The 14,388-nt window shown below is 39.6% G+C and overlaps 1 protein-coding gene across 1 annotated transcript in view; it reads right to left on the reverse strand.

The window, feature by feature from the left end:
- VWF (von Willebrand factor) overlaps positions 1-12,977 on the reverse strand; it is a 211,659-nt gene extending 198,682 nt beyond the window's left edge. Inside the window, exons 1-4 of the mRNA XM_044677836.1 lie at positions 12,920-12,977; positions 12,012-12,158; positions 6,403-6,505; positions 4,716-4,924 (exon numbers count right to left, since the gene is read on the reverse strand). Of these exons, the coding sequence (XP_044533771.1) occupies positions 4,716-4,924; positions 6,403-6,505; positions 12,012-12,158; positions 12,920-12,977 (517 nt within the window). The remainder of the gene's footprint in view (positions 1-4,715; positions 4,925-6,402; positions 6,506-12,011; positions 12,159-12,919) is intronic.
- Positions 12,978-14,388: the final 1,411 nt, after the last annotated feature.

Genomic DNA, 14,388 nt, shown 5'->3' on the forward strand with positions numbered 1-14,388 from the left:
CCTACCTGTCTCCACTATGAGAGCTTTTAATGACAACTATTTCCTTCACAGACTGCTCAAATACCATCTCTTTAATACTACATTCTAGAATCTTGCCAGAAATGTCAATCAAGCTCACTAGCTTATTATAGCCCTCTTCCCTTTTTGAAAATCAGAACATTGTTAACCTCCATACCATGGCAACTCTCATTCTCCATAATATCTGAAAGATCCCCAGTGGAGGATCAGCCATTTATATCTTACAGTTCTTTAAGTAGTCTAAGATGAAGCTGATCTGAGGCTAATGACTTTAACTCTTTGACAGGGCAGACTAACTGTTCTCTGACTCTTTCCTTAGTTATCTTGAGTTTCAGCCCCCTGTTAATCAATTTTGGTCTATCCTGAGGTCCCAGAACATTTATGCCATTCTCTTTAGACACATTATCCTTCTTTCATCAGAATTGTTTCTGTTCTGTCTTCAGAATTTCATTTTTGAGAGCTTCCCATCCCTATTGGATCGGCATTTTCTGTAATGTTTTAGACTACTGGGTCCTACCAATACTTTTTATGAACTCTCTGAAATCTTCTCTCCCCAAAACCAAGATGTATTAAGACTATGCCCAGCTTTCTGCTTTCTCTAATAGGCTTTTAAACCGATTGGTCACTTGCCTTCGAAGTGTATCCTCATCTTGTATATCACGGCAACCATTTCCTTCCATTTTGTGAGTCAAAATTAGATCCAAAAACAGTAGCTACCCTCACTTCCCCTATATTTTAGAAGATGAAATTTTCATTATAGTAAGCCAAGAAGTCACAGGCTTTTTGGCTTTTGGCAAGGAGAGAGAGAGAGCATTCTTATAGATGTCTGGACAATTCCTAATCATTATTATATTATGCCTCTAGGACAGGTTTGGTTTTTTTTTAATCTATTCCCTAAATCTCAGTCATTTCCTCCTTCTGTCCCAGTAGCCTGGGTGTTTCTTCCTTTGCTGATTCTCACTCAAGTGTGCTTTCAGATATATGCCACCTGGATTTCCTCCCAGGAGCATATCTTCTTCATGCATATACTAATTTGAAGTGAATACTATTATCCATTCTGTCCCACTGAAAGATCGTATTCCTCTCCAGAGCCTATTTGAGTCATAAATTCCATCATACCAGATTTCACAGATCCTTTTATCTTTCAATGCATTAACTGATCCAATCATTGTGGAAATTCCTTCCGATGGTGCAAAGTGAAACAGTCCTATCAACGGTTTCTTATTCTGTCTGACTCTCTCTACATCTTGCCATATATCTTCAATAGGCTTTCTTTCATGTGCTGGAGCCCTTCCTTCAGGTCTTTCTACATGGTATTTAGGCTTTTCCTCATGTTCACTGCATGACTATTTCTCCATCTCCTGGAGATCTTTTGGGCCATTTATTCCATTCAAGTAAGTAACACTTTTGTGATCAAGTTTTCCTCCTTGTGTTAAGATCAATAGTTTGCTCTGTTGTGCCTTTTTGTAGAGACAACTAAAGCCATGGATATTTTGCCAACTCCCTGCTTGGATCCTGGGAATAACCTGGTCTCTGTTACTACTCTTCTCTCTGAAGCATCAGAAGGATGAGTTGCCCCATTCTGCATATACCTTTGTGGGGTTGTACAATGGGAAAGAATGAGAAAGGGTGCTTTAAATGGTACTTTGAAATCCTTTTAAAATGGTGCTTCAAAATCCTAACTTTTTACTAGTCAGCAGATGTGCCAATTAGAATGTAGATTCCAATCCTGTGCTTTCCCTGTACCTTCCTCTCCAGCTGATAAGACCTTGCCTGACATTCCCCACCTCAAAGGGAAGGGACAGTACCTAAGTTGTCTTGAAGGTCAACAATGTTATGACTTCCTCCTATCCGATGAGAGCAAAGTTGAAAGGGGAGGATGCCCAATCAACCTGAAGGTCAACAGACGGGACCCAAGAGGGAACATCTCACATGTGCACTGGAGATCTTTGCAATTAAAGGAAGATCTTGATAATTAGAGGAAATTCCTCAAGCCTTGTGCGTGTTCTTCTTTTCCTCTTTTCATGTCCTGAAATTCACCCTATGAGTGTAAGCTCTTAAAATACATCTCTATCTAAACCTACAGACCCCTTCTCCACCTCTTCTCTGGTTTTTAGCCTGGAATGCCCAGGGGAGGAATAATCTGAGGAAAGGTGCAGAATTCCCAAGGATGGGAGGAGGGAATCCCCCAGACCCTCAATAAAAATCTAGAAAACTGAATTCCAGCGGCCCAGCTTTTTTCCAAAGCTCAGCTTTTTTTCCCCAAGAGCAGCTTTGTTTTTCTCAACAGCGGTTTTCTTTTCCATGGCTCTGACCATTCTAAACTTAGCTCTTGCACCCAATAGAACTATACCTCCTGCCATGAGCAGAGTCTGAATCTTCATTCTTGGGACAAACCCAACATTCATCACTTTCAAACTGCAATACCCTGGCCACCTATCTACCTCTAACATACTAGCTCTATGGCTAGCCCTGGGCTAATTATATATCTTCCCAGTGTCCCCAAGCATCTGTCTATGACTATAAGTTATACACGAATTGCTGTTCTGCAGACTGAGAGAAGTTTCCAAATCAGAGAGTTTCCCAAACCTATGAAACCATAAGTGCATATCTCACCCCACCCCAAGAAAAACTGCTATAGGATTGTGTCTCAAGCCCCCCCATCCCAGGATTAACTTCAAAGCTCTAGCCTGAGTTCTATTCTAGTTCTGAGTTCTAGTCTGACACAAACTGATGACTGTTCCTTCATTTTGAGTCACTTTGTACTCTCCCTGAGCTTGGACTGCAGGGCTTAAAAAGAACGGATTGTACTGCCCAAGAAGGAAAGGCATCATCCTTCAGCATGGCCATGAAGAAGAGGGGAGCAGTAGAAGAAGCACTGGACAGAAAACCTGGAGCTTAGAGCCTTGATCTGCAACTGTGCACTGTCTGTCCTTGAGCAAAGAATAACCTCCCTGAGCCTCTTTCTTCATCTGAAAAATGGGGATAATAGCACTTCTATTATCTTCCTCAAAAGGTAACATGACATGGCCAATAAAGGATCCATAAGAAGATGGTTGCAGGCCAGTCCTCTGACATGAACTAGTTATGTGGCTTGGGATGAATCACTTTATTTCTCAGAGCTACAGACAATGGTCTAAGACTTATAAATTATAGGTAAATTGCTGATCTACTCTGGTAGACAGAATTTCCACACTCCCCACTTATGAAATAATCCCTTCCTCTGGGGGGAGGGGGGAGGTGAAGGGGAAAGTAAAAACAAGAATCATGTAACCATGGAAAATTTTTCTAAAAAAATAAAATATTCAAATCTTTAAAAAAATAAATTAAAAAATAAAATATAAAACAAAAAAGAAATAATTCCTTCCTCCCCATCAAAATAGTTCATCTGCCTCACATATCTATGGTGATCATATATATATATATATATACATATATATATATATATATACATAATACTTAAAAACACTAAAGCTTCACAGAAATAAAGTGTTTACTGCTAATATCAGCATCTCAAAGGATTTAAAGTTGAAAGGATCAAACCTAAGTCTCTTATTTTATTGAGGTGGCCCAGAGAGGTTTTAATGATCATCAAAACAGTGTAAGGTATTATCAATTCCTGATTAGTCAGGGGTGTATAATTAATTGGCTTCTCCTTTGTATCTCCCTTTTGCTGATGCCTTTGGAGCATATCCCTACTTACTAAAACCTCCACTGTGGGGAAGGGGGAAAGAACAAAAAGAAGAAGAAATTCAGATTCATCCATCTTTGTTACCATCTGGGAAGAGCTCTGACTAAATAGTTTTGGCGATTAAAACGATGGGCCAAAATGAGGTTTAGGATTATCGATGCTTTTAAATTATCCATGCTATACTCTTTCACATAAATGAATAAACAGATGAAAGATAAAGCATTTATTATGGTCATTGTAATGTGCCTGGAACTGTGTTAAACACTTGGATTATGAATTCAAGAAGTCATAACAATCTCTGCTCCCCAGGACCTTACTATGGATAATCAAGCATTGGTTTCATTGATGGTGGTCCAGGTCAATAATAATCAGTCATGTTTCTTAGCTGTCTTAAGGTTTAAAGTTTGTTTCCCGCAACATCCTCGTGAAGTAGGTAGTATAGTGTTGTGACCAAGCCTTCATATTGCAAATGAAGAAACTCACACTCAGAGAACACCTTGGCCATTGTCACAGAGATAACAAATGTCAGGGACTAGGAGTGAACCCATTTCTTCTGATTGAATCCATTACTCTTTCCATAGTATTCCACTGCCTCTCTATACCCTGTTCATCCAGAGCATCAGTTCTCAAAGTGTACTCTGGAGGTCCTAGGGGTCCCCAAAACCTTTACAGGGAATCCATAAGTCAAAATTGTTTTTATGATAATGCTAAGATATTTTCATTTCTAATATGATAGAAATATATCTAATAATATAAACCACACACAAAAAAAGCTCTCTGGGAGAATCTTCAGTTATTTTTAACAGTATAAAGGAGTCCTGAGATTTTTTTAATTGGAGAAATATTCATCTAGAGTTGGAGATGGGGATGGAACAAGCATTTTTCTACCACCTACTATGTGCCAGACACTGTACAAAGCACTTTACAAATATTATCTCATTCAGTAGGGTTGATTCCACGTAATTCCCTGTAATCATTTCTGAAGAATAAGATCATTAAGTCTTACCTTCCTGGGTTCTAAAATCATCTTCTGCAAAGTCATTGAAGTTGCCACACAATCCGCAGGTTTTATTGAAGTGTCTTTCAGGCAGCAGAAGCTGGAAGTTCCCATTGGCATCAACCTTGGCCACAAAGCCATAGACCTCGCTAGACAACTTGTAGTAACCAGCCTCCGTTTCTAAATAGAGCCCTTTGGAGGCATAAGGAATGGAGATTCTGTAAAAGAATTCATCAGTTTATCAAGTACATATTTATATCTCAGGCTCCACGACTGCTGCCCCCAAGCCCATTTCTTTCAAACGAGAAGCCCTCAGTTCCCAACCTTTACCATTTACAAAGCATTTCTCTTGTCTAAGATTCTGTTTTCTCCTCTGTAAAACAGGAATGATAATTTTGTGCTACAAAACTACTAGGCTTGTTGTAAGCAAAATAATTTGTAAACCCTCAAGTGCTGTATAAATGTGAATATTTACTAGGAGGATTCCTATGTACAGAGGGCTCCAGGGGAGGGGCAAAGTTTGAATCAGATAAATGCTGCCTGTCTACCCCGAATTTCCTCCCAATTCAGCCAAGTGAAACATCATGGTCTTCTACTTGGCCCCAAAGGTTAGCAGTAAGCTAAACAACTTGAACTTGCAAGCAGATTTGATAGAGGCTTGAAATAAGAAAAACCTTCCCAAGAAATGAAGCTGGCCAAGGTGGAATGGAGGAGTTCCAGAAGGAGTGGATTTTCCCTTAAAATGAGGTCTTTAAGTGGATGCTTTTTGTCATTTCTGGCTCTTTGTGACCCCATGGACCATATTTAGCACACCAAGCCCTTCTATGTTCCACGATCTCTTGAAGTCTGTCCAAGTTCATGTTCATTGTTTCCATTGACCCAACCTATCCATCTTCTTCAGTCTTTCCTAATATCAAGATCTTTTCCAATGAGTCTTCTTACTGTGTGACCAAAGTATTTAAGCTTCAGCTTCAGTATTGATCCTTTTTTAAGTATTCTGCAAAGGTGATGATCAGCTTCCCTTTATGGCCTGCACTAATATTTCCCTTCTAATTCTTAAATTTCCTAATTAGAGGTGGAGAAAAATCACTAATGGGAAACAGGCAACTTGAGTTCTATACCCAGCTCTTCCTTACACTGTTTGACACAAGGCAAAGCTGGGTTCCACCGTTAGCAAAAAGTATCATTGAATAAATTAATTTATCTCTTGTTCTCTTGTTCTCAGTTTTCTGTCCTTTAAAATTGGGGTGTCAGAAGTGGCTAGTGGATAGGGGCCTAGAGATGGAAGGTCTTGGGCTCAAATCTAACCTCACTTCCTAGCTGTGTGACCCTGGGCAAGTCACTTAACACCCATTGCCTATGCCTTACCACTTTTCTCCCTTAGAACAAATATACAGCATTGATTCTAAGATGGAAGGTAAGGGTTTGTTTTTTTAAAAAATGCATGAATAAAGGGCAGTTACATAGCTATATGGGCTCAAATCTGACCTCAGAGACTTTCTTGCTATGTGACTCTGGACAAGTCATTTAATCTCCATTGACTAGTCCGCACTGCTCTTCTACCTTGGAACCAATACACAGCATTCATTCTAAGGCACAAGATGAGGGTTTTGGTTTGGGGGTTTTGGTTTTTAATGAAGAGACTAAGTTAGAGTATCTTACCATCTTTATAATTTTCTAGGAGTCCTTGACTTACCTTTGGTCTCCCTGTGTCACAGTGCCATTGATAAATAAGTGGATGTCAAAAAATTCCCCGAGATATACAGAGAGACTTTTCCTCTTGCCATTTTCAAAATCCCCTGCAAGATTAAAAGAACCATTGGTAGATGAAAGGAGAAATATTTTCTTATTTTTCTCAAGGTTGAAATCACTAAATAAAGAGGCCTACTTATGGAATTCTTTCATCTATATCGTATCAAGCACTTTGAAGTAACAGAAATCCTCCAGAGGAAGCATAACACAGAGACACTTTGGAGTCATCTTCGACTCTTTTCCCTCCCTTACCAGCCCAGGCCCATCATCCACACGGCTGCCAAGTCGTAACAATTCTACTTCCACAAAATCACTGGCCCCCTCTCTCTGCCTGCTGATGTCTTTGAGTTTTGTTTCATTTATGCTGCTTGCCTAGATCACTATAATGGACTCTCCATCTATCTTCCTGCTTCCCATCTTTCCTCCCTGACAAACCCATCTTCCTAAGCCTTCCTATTATTTCCTTGCTCGAAAATCTTCAGTAGCTACCTATTGCCCCTTAACAAAACAGATGTCCCCTAGATAGTCATTTGAGGTCTTCTATACTTTGACTACTACCTACATTTTCAGTTTTAGTTCATTTTACTATTCCTCTTCATTTCTAGAGGCAATGGATAGAGCCCTGGACCTGGAGTCAAGGAGCCTAGAATTAAAATGCTGCCTCAGGCACTTATTAGCAATGTGATCCTGAGGAAGTCACTTCAACTGAGTTTGCCTCAGTTTCCTCAACTGTAAAATGGAGATAATAATAACACCTACCTCTCACTGTTGTTGTATGGATCAAATGAGATAATGTTTTAAAGTGCTTAGCAGAGTACTTGGCATATGGTAGGGACTTCAAGAATCCTAGTTTCTTTCCTTCCTCCAGGCAAATCAGGCTAGAAGCTCCTTCCTAAAGCCAATATTATCTTACCTCTATAGATAGCCTTCTCATTTCTGCTTGTCAAAATTGTTTTCATCCTTTGATAACCAGCTCAAGGGATTCCTTCCTCATTATTCCAGCTGAAAGTGCCCTTTCCTCCTCAAATTTTCCCTGGGCACCTTATGTGGACCTCCCCTTCCCCAGCCCACCTCACTCTCGAGTACACACAGATCCTACGTTTGTATTAAACTCATCTCCATAGGGACCATTTTTCCCCAAGGAAAAGATGAACTCTTCAAAGGGAAGGGTTGTTGTTGTCTCTTTGGTTTTTTCTATCTCCAGTGCTTCATACAGTGGCTAACTATGATAATAAATATCTATGTGCTGTTGAGACCCCCAAATTCCTTATGATATACTAATAATGTCCTCCATGATGCATTCATTCTTTCAAAAACATACTGAACACTCAATATCAGCACAGCATTTTGCAGACTGCTCCTAGTAAGAGCAGGGGGTTGCTGGAGCCAGCTCTCACCGGGCTTGAAAGCCATTGCTAAATGCTCATGGCAAGCATTTACATCTCAGAAACTGGCAACAAATCAGGGTTTGATTTATTGTTTTATTGATTGTCTAGAATTAATCGAGTGATAGAGAAAATATCAATAATGGAGATTCCATTTAAAAGTCTTTGTGGGCACTTTTTTTTTCTTTCTGCACATCCTAGCTGCTAAACATTTGCCATCACGCCCTGTATTGTTCTATAAACATTGCTTAACCCAAGCAGGAGTACAGTAGAATGCTCAGGGGTTGAAGTTATCACTAGTGTAGCTATAGGCTAAGAAGAAGATTTGCTATTTATATTGAGCACTTTAAGGATTGCAGAATGCTTTACACTCATTATCTCATTTGAGTTTCACCCTTGATTAAAAGGAACACATATGACATGATCACTGGCCTTCAAGAGCTTAGAGGCTACCTGTGAAATATTAGTGATACGAGAGACTCGATGATATCAATGTCCAAAAAAAAGTTACACAGGGTGCAGCTAGGTGGCTCAGTGGACTGAGAGCCAGTCCTAGAGACAAGAGGTCCTAAGTTCACATCTGGCCTCAGACTTTTCCAATCTGTGTGGTCCTCGACAAATCATTTAATTGCAATTGCCTAGCTTTTACTGCTGTCCTGCCTTGGAACCAATACAATACACAGTATTGATTCTAAGTCAGAAGGTAAAGATTTTTTAAAACATGTAAAACTAAACAAGAACAATGAGTTCAATAGGTAATCAGGCAGTGGAATGGAGGGAGTCAAACTTGGAAATGAAAGTCTATCTGAACTCAGGGAATGAGTTCTAAAACATGAGGGGGGGGCGCAGCTTAGGTCACATCTGGAGTGCTGTGATCATTTCTGGTAGCCACATTTAGGAACATTGATAAACTGGGCAATGTCCAGAGGACAGCAGCCAGGGTGATGAAACACCTTGAGATGATGCCGTCTGAAAATTAGCTAAAGGAACTAGAAGGGGTAAGCTATGTGGTGCAATGGATAGAGCGCAGAGCCTGGAATCAGTAAGAACTGAGTTTAAAACCAATCTCAAACAAATACTAAGTGACCCTGGGTGAGTCACTTAAGTCTGTTTGCCTCAGTTTCCTCATCTGTAAAATGAGTTGAAGAAGGAAATGGAAAACCACTCTAGGATCTTTGCTAAGAAAATCCCAAGTGGGGTCTTGAAGAATTAGAGGTAACTAAAAGCAAGTGAATGACAACAAAAAGACTAGAGAAGAACAAGATTTAAGGTTTGGGGGGAAGAGGATTACCACTGGCTTCTTTACATGGAAGTAGAATTAGTATGATTAGGTCTTGTTTTGCTTTGTCCCAGAGGTAAGGAGTAGAATCAATGGGTGGACATTAATTACAAAGGGGCAATTTAAGCTTAGTGTCAGCAAAAACTTCCTAACAATTAGAGATTTCCTAAAGCAGAATTGGCCAGATGACCATTGGTTGAGTATATTACAGAGGACATTCTTGTTCAGGAATGAGTTATAGTAGATGACTGCTGGGGTCCTTTCCAACCCTGACTTTCTGAGCTTCTGAGATCCTCCCTCTTTCCTCTCCTGTACAGTCTTCTATTACCTACCAAGGGAATGAAAAAGTTTAGTGAGAACCTGTAAAAGCTAAACAGATTGAGCTGCTTGAAGTGAGTCAAATAGAGAAAGGGACAAACAGGGTCACACAGGTAGTGTTTGAGGTCAGATTTTAACTCAGGTCTTACTGACTCCAAGTCCTGTGCTCTATCCATTGCACCACTTAGCTGTCCTTAATACTAACTTGTAAAATGCATGTAAAGGGCATGTGGGGGTGGGGTGGGGAGTCTGGGGGAAGAAAAAACATTAAATGATCTCCAAGATCCTTTCCAGTTCTAAATCTATGATCCATCTCAAACCCTACCTCCTTTATGAAATCTTCCCTAATGACTCATTGGTGATCTCTCTTCTCTGCATTACTAAAGTCAATACTAACCAGTTTAGCACTTAATCATTCCCTAATTAGTTCATGTAACAAGCTTATCTCTTCATGTAGACAGCAATCTCCTTCAAGGCAAAAATAGTGTCTCTGTACTCCTTGGTATTTCCCATAATATCCAGCACAGGGCTGGGTACTTGAACATCATTGCTAATAATAAATAACAGCTCCTTTCTCATAGCCTGTTTTAAAAATATTATCTCATTTTATTCTTTCCTCGACTCTGGAAGTCCCCATTTTGCAAATGAGGAAACTAAGGCACTTGCCTCGGGGGTCACACAGTAAATGGCTGAGGCCAAATTTAAACTCAGATCTTTCAGTCTTCAGATCTGATACTCTTATCCACTATGCCACCTAGTTACCAGATATTCAGTAAAGTCATCACTAATGTCTATAGCATAGTCTAAAATTCTTAGCTTCCTTCAGGGCTCACCTCAAATAGAAATTCTTTCTAATTACTCTAAGTTGTTAGTATGCTCTCCTCAAATTATACATACCTCCACATATAAGCGTTTCTGTTTAATTGTATCTAGCCAATAGAATGTAACCACAGAGTTAATTTTGTTACAGTTATTTTGCTCAAACTTCTGTTCAAACAGGGAGATGAATGTTCGCCAAAAGTATTTGCCACCGTCCTGGAAGATGTTCTGTACAGAGCCCAAAAGACCACTGCAGATAGTAAAGTCTCCTCTATGCTCTTGTTTATGGGGGATATTGTACTTGCTGCATCAAACCCAGATTATTATTGGGCTTCCTCAATGAGATCTATGTTTACTCAAGAGTTCAGCCTAGCAATCCATACAAGAACAATAAAATGGATGAACATGCTTAGGTTACAATCGTGCTGCTGAAATTCCAAACCGATGAGTTAATGAATCAAGAAATATATCTGGAACAGATGCAGAAACTGGACAAGCTGAACTCAGAAATGAATAGGTGGAAAGGAACAGGCTAAACTGCATTTTGGAAAATGTGTATTGCTTTTCATGACTCCGAAGTGTTCTTCAGCACAACTATAAATCCTTTTAAACATCTGCTGTATGGTGATAAGTCTTAGAACACCACAATGTCCAAATAACCAAAGTTTCACTGAACCCAAAGTCAATAGAGAGGTAGGTGGTAGGAGAAAGAACGTGTCAATATATTTCCAATAATGGCATCTTCCCTTGAAGGGGTATAAAGAATATCATTTTTTTTAACCTTTACCTTCCGTCTTAGAATCAATACTGGGTATTGGTTCCAAGGCAGAAGAGTGGTAAGGGCTAGGCCAGTGATTCCCAAAGTGGGCGCCACCGCCCCATGGTGGGTGCTGCAGCGATCCAGGGGGGCAGTGATGGCCACAGGTGCATTTGGGGGTCAGTGAATAACTGTAAGGGGGCAGTGATAGTATGTGACAGGGGGCGCTAAGTAATATTTTTTCTGGAAAGGGGGCAGTAGGCCAAAAAAGTTTGGGAACCACTGGGCTAGGAAATGGGAGTTAAGTGACTTGCCCAAGGTCACACAGCTAAGAAGTGTCTGAGGTCAGATTTGAACCCAGGACCTCCCATCTCTGGGCGGGATCCACTGAGTCACCCAGCTGCCCCTAAGAATATCATTCTTAATCTTTAAGCATTCACTGAAGAACTATAAGCACTCTCCCTACTCTGTTGGTGATATTGTATAGGTATTGAATCACTGGATTTGGAGTCAAACTGAGTAGATCCTGCCTATGTTGCCTTAGGCAAATCTCATCACTTTTCATTTATAAAATAAGAGTGTTGGGGCAATTAAGTGGCTCAATAAACAGAGAGCCACGCTTGAGGTTCAGGGTACCTAGGTTCAAATGTGGCATCAGATTCTTCCCAGCTCTGTGAGCCTGGGAACTTAATCCCCATTGCCTAGCCCTTACCACTCTTCTGCCTTCGTATTAATTCTACAACAGAAGGTAAGGGTTTAAAAAAAATAAGATGGGAAGTAAAGATTTAAAAAGAATTAAAATAAGAGTGTTGAAATACGTGATCTATATGGTCACTTTGAGATCTAAATTCTAAGATTCTATGACCTAAATTCATGTGTCAAGGAAAAATCATCCCCTTCCTCTCACGATTGCTTAGACACTCCCATCCAAGCCAGAATGTCCTTTGACAAACCATTACACTAACTCTTGACCCCTCCATTCAACAACCACTCACCCAAAATGGAGAAGGAGTGCTTCTGGCAGTCTCCAGTCAGGAGGTAACTGCAGTCTCCACCAAAGCTGTAGAAGTGGTCGTCAAAGGTTTTGATGTGATCATCTCCAAAAAGGGTACAGCGACTGACTGATGTCTGACCCTTCTTACCTTCCACAAAGAAGGACAGAAAGGAAGCTGGGAGGATAAAACACAGGGCAGTCAGTGCTCCTGGCCCACTAGCTCAGACTACGTTAGACAGGATGAGGCCGAAGGAAATGAGATAAGAGTCCAGCCAAAACTGAACTTTGGAGTCAGAATTCATCAATCCAGAAGCATTTCTTAAATGCCAATCTGTGCTCCAGACTTAGCTAAGGTAGCATGTTGTGGGCACTTAATGAATAGTTCTTCACTTGTTTGTTAGTTCAAGATAATAAAGAATCCATTGCTTAAGTTTGCCCATTCAGGCGTTATCCCCATCCAGTGTGGGTGTCTATAGAGTTGTTTGATCCATAGAGTTATATGAACAAGCCTGGAGCTGGCTCCTATTCCTAGAGAGCCAGCTGTTAAATTGTCAGTGTAAGTATTTACACGTTCGAAATCAGCAGACACTACAAATAAGGGCTTAATTTCTTGTTCTGTTGATTCCTGGACTTAAGAAAGTGATGGAGGAAAATGTCCATAAGGCCGGTTAAAGTTTGTTCCACATACCTTTTTTCTCCTCAGAAAATCAGGTGTCAAACATTTACCAGTACCCCACTGAGAGCAAAGGCTCTGCCAAGTCACCAAAGTCTCAAGATGGGAAGGCAGACAATGCGAGACAACAAGTCTTTATTAAGTGTTTCCTATGTGCCAGACACTGTGCTAAGCATTGAGTCAGCAAGTAATTCAAATACTCTGCATCAGAGAAAAACAGGAACATTTTTATTTACCTGGTGTGAGGAGGCCCAGAACAAGAGGTAGAAATGCAATAAGCTTGATACACGTCATCTGTGAAGAGTACGGAGAAAGAATCCTGTTAGTAATGCCTGAGGTCTACTGTTAGAATGTATGGAAGAATGTTCCATCACTGGAGGAGTTTGGGTAAGGGCAAAGCATCCTCCTTCTCATTTTCCTCCTTCTTTTCCTGTTCTTCCTTCTTCTTCCTTTCTTCCTTCCCATAATGAGTCACTTACTATTGATTTGGTTTCTTTAATGAGGTTTTAAAGTTATTTTTACCACTACCCTCCCTCCCCACACCAGAAGGCTTCATCTAGCAAAGAGTTATGTATGTGTGGATTATGAATCATGTTTCCACTTCTCAGTTCATTCTCTGGAGTTGAACGTTCACAAGTTATTCCTCAAATATTAAATCGCTAATTGTATACATTTTTTTGTTCTACTCATCTCACTCTTTATTATCTCATGTAATTCTTTCCGACCTTTTTTGAATTAATCTGTTTCATTGTAATATTCCATTATAATCATATACCACAGTTTATTCAGCCATTGCCCAACTGATGGGTATCCCCTCGATTTCTAGTGCTTTGACACCACAAAGAGAACTGCTATAAATATTTTTAGTACATATAGGTTATTTTTCTTTTCCTCTGATCTCCTTGGGAAATAGACCCAGCAATAATATTGCTGAGTCTATGGATATACACAGTTTTATGACTCTCTGGGCATAATTTTTTGAAATTCCTCTCCAAAATGGCCAGATCAACTCTCAGTTCTATCAATAGTTTATTAGTGTCCCTATTTTTCCACATCCCTTTCAACATTTGTCATTTTGCTCTTTCATCATTTTAGCCAATCTGATGGGTGTGAGATGATACCACAGAATTGCTTTAGTTTACATTCCCCTAATCATTAGTGATTTAGAGCATTTATTCATAAACCTATATATGGAGTTAGTTTCTTCGTTCATATCTCTTGCCCATTTATCAATTGGGGGATGGCTCTTATTCCCACAAATTTGACAAAGTTCTCTATATATTTTAGAAATGAGCCCTCTATTCAAGAGACTGCCTATAAAATTTTTCCCATTTTTCTGATTTCCTTCTAATCTTAGCAACACTTGGCTTATTTGTATAAACCCTTTTTAATTTCATGTACTCAAAATTATCCATTTTATATTTCACAATGCTCTTCATCTCTTGTTAATTCATAAATTCTACTTCTATCCATAAATCTGATAAGTAATACGTTCTCTGTTCTTCTGACCTGATTATAATATCTCCTTTTATGTCTGCTTATATTTTTTTTTTGAGCCTGTCCTAGTGAATGTTGTAAGAGATTGATCTCTACTTAGTTTCTGTAACCATTATCCAATTGTCCCAGCAATTTTTACTAAACAGTAATTTTTTTATCCCAATAACCTGGCTCTATACTTTAGTCAAATTCAAGATTACTATAATCT

Source organism: Gracilinanus agilis, chromosome 5 (assembly GCF_016433145.1).
Source record: "Gracilinanus agilis isolate LMUSP501 chromosome 5, AgileGrace, whole genome shotgun sequence".
NCBI lineage: Eukaryota > Metazoa > Chordata > Mammalia > Didelphimorphia > Didelphidae > Gracilinanus > Gracilinanus agilis.